The 10,672-nt window shown below is 41.3% G+C and overlaps 3 protein-coding genes and 1 long non-coding RNA gene across 6 annotated transcripts in view; all 4 read left to right on the top strand.

The window, feature by feature from the left end:
* The window catches only part of LOC113470527 (ATP-binding cassette sub-family A member 3-like), a 12,447-nt gene extending 8,923 nt beyond the window's left edge, over nucleotides 1-3,524 (top strand). For both annotated transcript variants that reach the window (XM_026829044.1, XM_026829045.1), the window contains exons 3-6: nucleotides 1,013-1,079; nucleotides 1,205-1,329; nucleotides 2,329-2,449; nucleotides 3,305-3,524. In XM_026829044.1, coding sequence (XP_026684845.1) covers nucleotides 1,013-1,079; nucleotides 1,205-1,329; nucleotides 2,329-2,449; nucleotides 3,305-3,509 — 518 coding nt within the window. In that variant the 3' untranslated portion in view covers nucleotides 3,510-3,524. The remainder of the gene's footprint in view (nucleotides 1-1,012; nucleotides 1,080-1,204; nucleotides 1,330-2,328; nucleotides 2,450-3,304) is intronic.
* LOC103516732 (protein cueball) overlaps nucleotides 1-10,672 on the top strand; it is a 56,458-nt gene that overhangs the window by 9,216 nt on the left and 36,570 nt on the right. The window lies entirely within an intron of this gene.
* Nucleotides 4,187-4,929, top strand: LOC103516723 (ATP-binding cassette sub-family A member 17-like). The gene is made up of 2 exons (XM_008481711.2): nucleotides 4,187-4,358; nucleotides 4,686-4,929. The coding sequence occupies exons 1-2, from the start codon at nucleotides 4,239-4,241 to the stop codon at nucleotides 4,788-4,790; spliced, it is 225 nt and encodes a 74-aa protein (XP_008479933.1). The 5' UTR covers nucleotides 4,187-4,238; the 3' UTR covers nucleotides 4,791-4,929.
* On the top strand, nucleotides 9,086-9,572 carry LOC113470531. The gene is made up of 2 exons (XR_003393562.1): nucleotides 9,086-9,240; nucleotides 9,527-9,572. It is a non-coding gene; the product is annotated as an uncharacterized LOC113470531 (long non-coding RNA).

The raw sequence follows: 10,672 nt of genomic DNA, 5'->3' as shown, positions 1-10,672 counted from the left end.
TCTCTCTCTCTCTCTCTCTCTCTCTCTCTCTCTCTCTCTCTTTCTTTCTCTCTCTCTCTCTCTCTCATAGTGATCTTACTAAGGGGCACTGGAGCGAAATCGAGATCACGAAATAGAAGACGAATCTGAAGAAAGAGAAAGAGGAGAAGAAGAAATAGAAAGAGAAGAAGGAGGAGGAGAAGAGAAGGAGAAAAAGAAAAAGAGGAAGAAGAAGAAGAAAAAGGAGAAGAAGCAAAAGGCGAAGATGAAAGAGGAGAAGGAGGAGGAGGAGAAGAAGAAGAAGAAGGAGGAGGAGGAGAAGGAGACGATAAAAAAGGAGATATGTACCTAGGTAGAAGAGGTAGAACTGTAGAACGGAACGAAAGAGAATACTAAGAGAGAAGAAAGAAGGAGGAAAAAGAATAAATCTTTCTTCCCTTAGGCATCTCAGGCTACGAACGAGAAAAGAAGAGAGAAAAAAGAAGAGTCAAGGAGAATGGAAGAGAAGGAAGAAATACTAAAGAGAAAGAAAAGGAAGGGCAAGAGAAGGAACAAGGAAGAGATCGAAAAGGGAAAAGAATCGGGGTGTAAAAGGTCACAAGGGAAGGAGAATTTAAGATTTATGAAAGTAGATATTCAATTACAGAAGGTGCCAACGGCGAAAGCACGTTGAATGAACGAGGTCCCAAAGGAACACTTCCTTTTTTTTCCTTTTTTTTAAAGAGTTTTGATAGAGGGAACTGTAACAACGGAGGTCTTATCGTCCCGAAATCGAAGAGAGATGAAGGACAGGATAGAAGAAAGCCAGACGTTCTGAGGACGAACCTTATCTATTTATAGTGAAGTTCATCCTGGGCAGATTTTTTTTTAATCAAGCGTGCTGGGAGACACGTCAGTTCGAAGCGCCGCCCGGCCTATATCAACACGACATAGAGTTTCACGGTTTTTCGTCATTATCACTTCGACCATTACCTATAGGTATGTATTTTACTCTCCTTATAATCTGTACTGATTCCCGTTTTTTGTATTTCAGAGGAATGCTTCGGCTGGGATGGCAACTATTACTCATGGAAGAGTCCTGGTATCAGTAGAAACCTAACATATCTGTTTATACTGGGCCTTGTGTTTCATACTCTACTCCTGAGTATTGAATATATGAAGATATTGTGGCTGAGGATGATTTGGTTCAAGAATCGGTACTGCAAGATCTTCAACCGAAGTCCAGCTATCTGTTTATACTGGGCCTTGTGTTTCATACTCTACTCCTGAGTATCGAATATATGAAGATATTGTGGCTGAGGATGATTTGGTTCAAGAATCGGTACTGCAAGATCTTCAACCGAAGTCCAGGTAAGATCATTTAGTTTGGATCAGTCCAACAATTTATATTACACTACGTTTCTCTCTCTTTTCTTTTTTCTCTCTCTCTCTCTCTCTCTCCCTCTCTCCCTTCTCTCTTTCTCTCTCTCTCTCTCTCTCTCTGTTTTCTTATAATTGGAGATTAACATCACTGTATTACTAGATATAAGAAAAAAAAATACAGCAAAAAGTAATGAAATCCCCCCAAAGAAACCTCTCGAGTGCAAAGTTTTCCGCCAAGTCTCAACTTTCTCGGACAAAATTTTCAGCCCGAGTTCAATTACAAAATCCAGTCTATGAAAATAAATTGGACTTCTACCAAACAATACTCTTACTCCTTTATGAGCACTAGTCGCGGGTTCGAATCCCACCCGGGGCGCATTTTATCCTAAACAGTTTTTCCGAACGGCTGGCGAACTTTATCCTTCTCTCTTCCATTTCGGGATCTTCACTGATACAGTTCCTTTATCAAACTTGAAACCCAAAGAAACCTCTCGGGTGCAAAGTTCTCCGCCAAGTCTCAACTTTCTCGGACGAAATTTTCAGACCGAGTTCAATTGCAAAATCCAGTCTATGAAAATAAATTAGACTTCTACCAAACAATGCTCTGTCTCCTTTATGAGCACTAGTCGCGGGTTCGAATCCCACCCGGGGCGCATTTTATCCTAAACAGTTTTTCCCGAACGGCTGGCGAACTTTATCCTTCTCTCTTCCATTTCGGGATCTTCACTGATACAGTTCCTTTATCAAATCCCACCCGGGGCGCATTTTATCCTAAACAGTTTTTCCGAACGGCTGGCGAACTTTATCCTTCCCTCTTCCATTTCGGGATCTTCACTGATACAGTTCCTTCATCAAACTTGAAAAAAAAAAAAAAAAAATGCTAATGCTGTGATACTATTAAATTCTCAGTTGGTTCTTCTTCTTCTTCTTCTTCTTCTTCTTCTTCTTCTTCTTCTTCTTCTTCTTCTTCTTCTTCTTCTTCTTCAGTTGGTCACGACATGACAACACCATTCCTCATAGAAGATTCGGACGTTCAACTTGAGAAAATTCTCGTGAAGAAATCAAACCCTGAGGACTATGCCATCTATATCAACGATCTGGTGAAAAGGTAAAATGATAAATTATGAGGTCATGTTGCATATTGGAAGTGTAGTCGTGCGACTTTTAGTAGCGCGTAGCCACCTGAAAAATCAAACCTATGAAAATGAAACTCAATTTGAAATTTATTTAACCTATATGGAAAATATGTATACTTAAAATGTCAAATAAAAATTACAAATTACAAATGATAGAGCGTCCATCATTTTCAGAGTCTGGCCTTAGTGATCAGGTATACTTGATAGTGTGTGTGCTCATCAGGTATCAAGTAGACCTGACAGACGGACCTTTTCAGCTGTACCTGTCAGGTCTACCTGATAGTGAGTGGCTGGCCTTAGAGTTCGCTTTTAGCTAACCTAGTTACCTTAAAATTGTTTTTTAATAATCGTGAATATTTAAAAATTAAATTCAGATAAAAAAATATTAATTATTTTTATCTGAATCTAGTTAGGTACCTTAGTTAGATTAGAATGTAGCGCACCTAAGCGCTAGGTGAAAGGTTCGTTCTCGGAACGGCTTTCTTTTTCTTATCCTATCCCATCCTCTCTTCGCTTTCGGGACGATAAGACCTCCGTGGTTATAGTTCCCTCTATCAAACTTCTAAAACAGGTTGGTTGGTTGGTTAGTTGGTTTCAAATGCTAGAAATTGACTATTAGCCTATTAGGTCATTTTTCTTCTTGCATCCCAATATTTTCCGGTGATATCTTGTATATGTATTTAGAAGATCTGAGGACACTAAGAGATGGTCAGCTTTCATTTCTGCTTGTTGGGGACACAGAAGACATAAAGGGAAATCCTTACATCCTATCATGGATCTCAAACTTCTAAAATAAAATAATCAGGCATAACTTATTCCCTTTCCAGGTATAACGGTGTAGAGGCAGTCAAAGGCATTGATCTAGCTCTGAATTCTAAAGAATGTTTCGGTCTGCTTGGTTCGAATGGGGCAGGCAAGAGTTCTACATTCAAAATGTTAACTGGAGACACACTGATATCATCGGGAAATGCTTATATCTGCAACAAGATGATCAAAACCTCCATGAATAAGGTAAGAGTGACTCTGAACTAAGATATGCTATGCTTTGAATGAAGTAAAGCACGTTATTCAGGAGGGCCCGAGTTCGAATTCCATCATCGACAACAAATTTTATATGCACTTTTATTTTGGATTGCAAATATTCCAACGGTTTACTTACTTTCCTGCCTGCCTCGGTGGTGTAGTGGTCAAGGCGCTCGCCGATATGCTATGCTATGAATGGAGTAAAGCACGTTATTCAGGAGGGCCCGAGTTCGAATTCCATCATCGACAACAAATTTAATATGCACTTTTATTTTGGATTGCAAATATTCCAACGGTTTACTTACTTTCCTGCCTGCCTCGGTGGTGTAGTGGTCAAGGCGCTCGCTAGGGTCTATATGTAGTAGTCTCTAGCACGAAACAACAGTTGAGGGGTTTGACTCAAAAATTAGTTCTAACTTGAGTCTTATGGTCATTATAAGTCATTTTTTACTCAAAAGCGAATTATAACTTTCGTCTCATTGTCCATAAGTCGTTTTTGCATCAAACCCCTCAATTATTTGTCTTTATCTTATTTAGGATTTGAGAATTGCACCAAAATCTTTGCAATACGTTTTGACTCAGATTTGGATTTGTCACCTTTTTTACGTACGTAGATTTTTTTTCGGTGGTGATGTTTGAACCCGGGACCTACCCTAAGATATCAAGCGCGTTACCACTTGGCTAACATAATTTTGTTTTGTTTCCTCAGACTCGGAAGTGGTAGAGGAGTATGAAGGCATGGTGACATTCCACGTACCGCCAGGTATAGCTTGCTCCCAGGTATTCTCAACTATGGAGAAAGCAAAGAGCGAGAGTCTGGTGGAAGACTACTCGATACAACAGACCAGCCTAGAACAGGTGAGTGATACAACAGATCAGCCTAGAACAGGTGAGAAGGAATCCCAATCCCGCGAGATGTCGCGCGGGATTTTGTGGGATTTGCCCGCATTACCGCAGTTATGCTACTAATGACCGGTCTTACCTCTGAGAGTTAGCACAGTGTCAAGGGTTTTCTTTGACGTCACCCATTTGATTTTGTTTTTCGACCTAAAGGTAGGTCTTTATTTAGACCGACAGCTTAGAACCAGAAAAAAAGCAATGAAATCCCCCAAAAAAACCTCCCCTGGAAAAGTTAGGCGCCAAGTTTCAACTTTTTAACAAAATATTCGTCCTTTGTGTTCGCAGGTGTTCCTAAGATTTACTAAATCCACTGTGCCTGGTTCATGCCGAAGCAAGAGTCCATTTGACCGGTCCACGCAGAATTTAGAGCTGAATGAAATGCATTTGTGATAATAAACCTTCTTGTCTTGGGACGCCCAAACTAGAGACGGGACGCCCCAACTAAACCAGCCGCCCAAACTTCCCTTGGGACGCCCCAACCAGGCAATTTTCTAGCCAGGGCTTCCTGAAAGCAATTTTGGTATAGGGCTCTTGACTTTTGTAGCCAGGGCTTATCTAGATGTCAAAGTCAAATGCTATAGGTAAGTTCCATAATGATGAAATAGAATATTTCATCAGTTATCTCTCTCTACTAAACTCATGTTCCATCACTATCTAGATGTCAAAGTCAAATGCTATAGGTAAGTTCCATAATGATGAAATAGAATGTGTCATCAGTTATCTCTCTACCAAACTCATGTTCCATCATTATCTAGATGTCAAAGTCAAATGCTATAAGTAAGTCGATAATTACATTTTTTTTTTAAGAGGTTTGACAGAGGGAACTGCAACTGCTATGGTCTTATCGTCCCGAAATCGAAAAGAGAAGGAAGACAGGATAGGAGAAAGCCAGCCGTTCCGAGAACGAACATTATCCCATCAAGATAAAATCCGCCCCGGGTGGGAATCGAACCCGTAAAAACTTTTACAAATAATTTCGACATGATAATTTTATTTTTATTAGGTACAAAACAATTAAAACAGTTTTAAAATAACAAAAATAATTAAACAAATAGGATCATTGTTAAGGCTGGCGATAATAAAATTACATTTAAAAAATAATAAAATAGTACTCGTATTCCGATTGCAAATATTTTAAAGCTATGTCCAGACATAATTGACGCCTTCGATCCATTGTCGACTATATTTGGATACCTTAAAGCACCAGTTGTTTCATGGCTACGGATTGTCTGGGCTGCGTTCCAATAAGCAACTTTTCGCTTCAACAATTCGCAACTTTGCAAAGTTTCGACTATTCTATTCTACGGATTGTCTGGGCTGCGTTCCAATAAGCAATTTTTCGCTTCAACAATTCGCAACTTTGCAAAGTTTCGACTATTCTATTCTACGGATTGTCTGGGCTGCGTTCCAATAAGCAACTTTTCGCTTCAACAATTCGCAACTTTGCAAAGTTTCGACTATTCTATTCTACGGATTGTCTGGGCTGCGTTCCAATAAGCAATTTTTCGCTTCAACAATTCGCAACTTTGCAAAGTTTCGACTATTCTATTCTACGGATTGTCTGGGCTGCGTTCCAATAAGCAATTTTTCGCTTCAACAATTCGCAACTTTGCAAAGTTTCGACTATTCTATTCTACGGATTGTCTGGGCTGCGTTCCAATAAGCAATTTTTCGCTTCAACAATTCGCAACTTTGCAAAGTTTCGACTATTCTATTCTACGGATTGTCTGGGCTGCGTTCCAATAAGCAATTTTTCGCTTCAACAATTCGCAACTTTGCAAAGTTTCGACTATTCTATTCTACGGATTGTCTGGGCTGCGTTCCAATAAGCAATTTTTCGCTTCAACAATTCGCAACTTTGCAAAGTTTCGACTATTCTATTCTACGGATTGTCTGGGCTGCGTTCCAATAAGCAACTTTTCGCTTCAACAATTCGCAACTTTGCAAAGTTTCGACTATTCTATTCTACGGATTGTCTGGGCTGCGTTCCAATAAGCAATTTTTCGCTTCAACAATTCGCAACTTTGCAAAGTTTCGACTATTCTATTCTACGGATTGTCTGGGCTGCGTTCCAATAAGCAATTTTTCGCTTCAACAATTCGCAACTTTGCAAAGTTTCGACTATTCTATTCTACGGATTGTCTGGGCTGCGTTCCAATAAGCAATTTTTCGCTTCAACAATTCGCAACTTTGCAAAGTTTCGACTATTCTATTCTACGGATTGTCTGGGCTGCGTTCCAATAAGCAATTTTTCGCTTCAACAATTCGCAACTTTGCAAAGTTTCGACTATTCTATTCTACGGATTGTCTGGGCTGCGTTCCAATAAGCAATTTTTCGCTTCAACAATTCGCAACTTTGCAAAGTTTCGACTATTCTATTCTACGGATTGTCTGGGCTGCGTTCCAATAAGCAACTTTTCGCTTCAACAATTCGCAACTTTGCAAAGTTTCGACTATTCTATTCTACGGATTGTCTGGGCTGCGTTCCAATAAGCAATTTTTCGCTTCAACAATTCGCAACTTTGCAAAGTTTCGACTATTCTATTCTACGGATTGTCTGGGCTGCGTTCCAATAAGCAATTTTTCGCTTCAACAATTCGCAACTTTGCAAAGTTTCGACTACATTTCTATTTAGATCCACTTCCATTACTTCCACACTTGAATCTACGCCTTGTTCAATATTCCTCTTTATATATTGTCTTGCGTTTTCCATGTGAATATTCAGTTCTACCTTCTTGTTAACATCTTGTCTAACGTTTGTTTCAACATCTCGTCTCACGTTTGTGTTAACATCTTGTCTCACGTTTGTTTCAACATCTCGCCTCACGTTTGTGTCAACATCCAGGTCAACATTTCCATGTTGTTTCACATTTTCTATATCTCGTTCCATGTATTATTTTTACTAAAGAAAGAATTCTCAAACATGGATCTCATTTGGTTTATTCTATTCCAGTCTGGAAGAGTGTGAGGCGTTATGTACTCGTCTAGCGGTGATGGTGAATGGGAGGCTGAGTTGTCTGGGTTCTGTTCAGCATTTGAAGAACAAGTTTGCCGTCGGCTATCAGCTCCAAATCAAGTTCCCGCCTACCACTCAGCAGAACATCAAGTGGTTCGTGGCTGCTTATCTCAAAGGTAACACCAGAAGACATTTGTCACCTTTTTTACGTACGTAGATTTTTTTCGGTGGTGATATTTGAACCCGAGACCTACCCTAAGATATCAAGCGCGTTACCACTTGGCTAACATAATCTTGTTTTGTTTCCTCAGACTCGGAAGTGGTAGAGGAGTATGAAGGCATGGTGACATTCCACGTACCGCCAGGTATAGCTTGCTCCCAGGTATTCTCAACTATGGAGAAAGCAAAGAGCGAGAGTCTGGTGGAAGACTACTCGATACAACAGACCAGCCTAGAACAGGTGAGTGATACAACAGATCAGCCTAGAACAGGTGAGAAGGAATCCCAATCCCGCGAGATGCCGCGCGGGATTTTGTGGGATTTGCCCGCATTACCGCAGTTATGCTACTAATGACCGGTCTTACCACTGAGAGTTAGCACAGTGTCAAAGGTTTTCTTTGACGTCACCCATTTGATTTTGTTTTTCGACCTAAAGGTAGGTCTTTATTTAGACCGACAACTTAGAACCAGAAAAAAGCAATGAAATCCCCCAAAAAAACCTCCCCTGGAAAAGTTCGGCGCAACTTTTTAACAAAATATTGGTCCTTTGTGTTCGCAGGTGTTCCTAAGATTTACCAAGTCCACTGTGCCTGGTTCATGCCGAAGCAAGAGTCCATTTGACCGGTCCACGCAGAATTTAGAGCTGAATGAAATGCATTTGTGATAATAAACCTTCTTGTCTTGGGACGCCCAAACCAGAGACGGGACGCCCCAACTAAACCAGGCGCCCAAACTTTCCTTGGGACGCCCATCCCAGGCAAATTTCTAGCCAGGGCTTCCTGAAAGCAATTTTGGTATAGGGCTCTTGACTTTTGTAGCCAGGGCTGCCTGGAAACAACTTTGGTATTGGACTAAAGTTAGCACAGTGTCAAGGGTTTTCTTTGACGTCACCCATTTGATTTTGTTTTTCGACCTAAAGGTAGGTCTTCATTTAGACCGACAACTTAGAACCACAAAAAAGCAATGAAATCCCCCAAAAAAACCTCCCCTGGAAAAGTTCGGCGCCAAGTTTCAACTTTTTAACAAAATATTCGTCCTTTGTGTTCGCAGGTGTTCCTAAGATTTACCAAGTCCACTGTGCCTGGTTCATGCCGAAGCAAGAGTCCATTTGACCGGTCCACGCAGAATTTAGAGCTGAATGAAATGCATTTGTGATAATAAACCTTCTTGTCTTGGGACGCCCAAACCAGAGACGGGACGCCCCAACTAAACCAGGCGCCCAAACTTTCCTTGGGACGCCCCAACCAGGCAATTTTCTAGCCAGGGCTTCCTGAAAGCAATTTTGGTATAGGGCTCTTGACTTTTGTAGCCAGGGCCAAACCAGGCGCCCAAACTTTCCTTGGGACGCCCATCCCAGGCAATTTTCTAGCCAGGGCTTCCTGAAAGCAATTTTGGTATAGGGCTCTTGACTTTTGTAGCCAGAGCTGCCTGGAAACAACTTTGGTATTGGGCCATCGGCTATTTAAGCCCTAAGTCACAACCTGATTAGATCTTATGCCCACCAATCACGCTTGGTATTGGGCCATCGGCTATTTAAGCCCTAAGTCACAACCTGATTAGATCTTATGCCCACCATCTCACGCTCAGATCGTCTAGGTACCGTCTGACAGACCGTGGTCTCATAGAACTAGGTCTCGAGCTTTTTCCACCACACACAATAAGACAGTTTGACAGAACTATCCACCATCTCACGCTCAGATCGTCTGACAGACTGTATGTGGTCTGATAGAACTAGGTCTCCAGATTTTTCCACCACACACGATAAGACAGTTTGACAGAACTATAGGTCTGTAAGGTGATCTGACAGAACTAGGTCTATGAGAGCGGCTTGTCAGACTGTCTGCGCGTGAGTGTCTGGTATTATAGGAGTTGAAACTAACTTTGCATTTCATATTTCGCGATAGTTCAACGTCACAGCAACCATTTGAAAGGTTATGTAATGTTATTGAAGGTTTTTCTTCTGTGATATTACGTCATAACTTGTTCGAAGAGCAAAGAGCGCAGTGACCACTACGCCATGAGAGCTGACTTACCTATTTTTAATAGATATCTATCTAGAAATTCCATGATATATTATGATATAGGTACCTACTACAAACGTCGCGTCGTGCGGAAAACCTCCGAGAAAAAGACTCAGCCCAAGAATGTAAGCTACTAGAATTTAAAGTTATGCCACGGGACAAAAAGGGATTAAGAAGAAAGCTATTTACCTATAATTTTAATGTACCTAATGTAAAAAAAATGTAAATGCAGTTTCTTTGTGTTCTTATTTCACAACTTTGGTACTCACTGCAACATTGTAGGATTTTCCACAATATCTCAATAATCCTAAAATCCAATGTTTTCCTACCATGCTGGCACCGGTCGCTATGCGCATTTATATGTCATAGCTACTCATTTTCCTCACGAGGCTGAGTGGGCCCTGCAACAGCCAGTCACGGAATCAATCATTTGCATGATACAAATTTCTTGACCCCGCCGGGAATCGAACCCGGGTCTCCCCATGCTGGCACCGGTCGCTATGCGCATTTATATGTCATAGCTACTCATTTTCCTCACGAGGCTGAGTGGGCCCCGCACACGCAGTCACGGAATCAATCATTTGCATGATACAAATTTCTTGACCCCGCCGGGAATCGAACCCGGGTCTCCCGCGTGCACTTCACGGAATCAATCATTTGGATGATACAAATTTCTTGACCCCGCCGGGAATCGAACCCGGGTCTCCCGCGTGCAAGGCATATCTATGTACATAGGTAATTATATACCTAGATAAGAACATACACAGATTGATATGGATATCGCACATGTGTATATGGACTTGACCACTACGCCATGGGAGCTGACTCATGATATATTAATTATGATCTAGGTACCTACTACAAACGTCGTGTCGTGCGGAAAACCTCCGAGAAAAAGGCTCAGCCCAAGAATGTAAGCTACTAGAATGCAAAAAAAAGTACCTACCTACCTATGATAGGTAATTTCCATTTTCTCAAAGCTAACCCCAATTCCCTACTGATCCTACGCCTCTGATGGCATCTCTTATTTCTCTCTCACTCTCTCTCTCTCTCTCCCCCCCCCCTTCTCCCCCCTC

Source organism: Diaphorina citri, unplaced genomic scaffold (assembly GCF_000475195.1).
Source record: "Diaphorina citri unplaced genomic scaffold, Diaci psyllid genome assembly version 1.1 scaffold1651, whole genome shotgun sequence".
In the NCBI taxonomy this organism is placed as follows: Eukaryota; Metazoa; Arthropoda; class Insecta; order Hemiptera; family Psyllidae; genus Diaphorina; species Diaphorina citri.
The sequence above is the reverse complement of the archived record's forward strand: the minus strand, read 5'-3'. Positions and strand labels throughout refer to the sequence as shown.

Coding starts and splice junctions, on each gene's coding strand:
- LOC103516723 (XM_008481711.2), top strand. CDS start 4,239: ATGGTGACATTCCACGTACCGCCAGGTATAGCTTGCTCCCAGGTATTC. Junction 4,359..4,685: donor AACAGACCAGCCTAGAACAG/GTGAGTGATACA, acceptor TTGTGTTCGCAG/GTGTTCCTAAGATTTACTAA.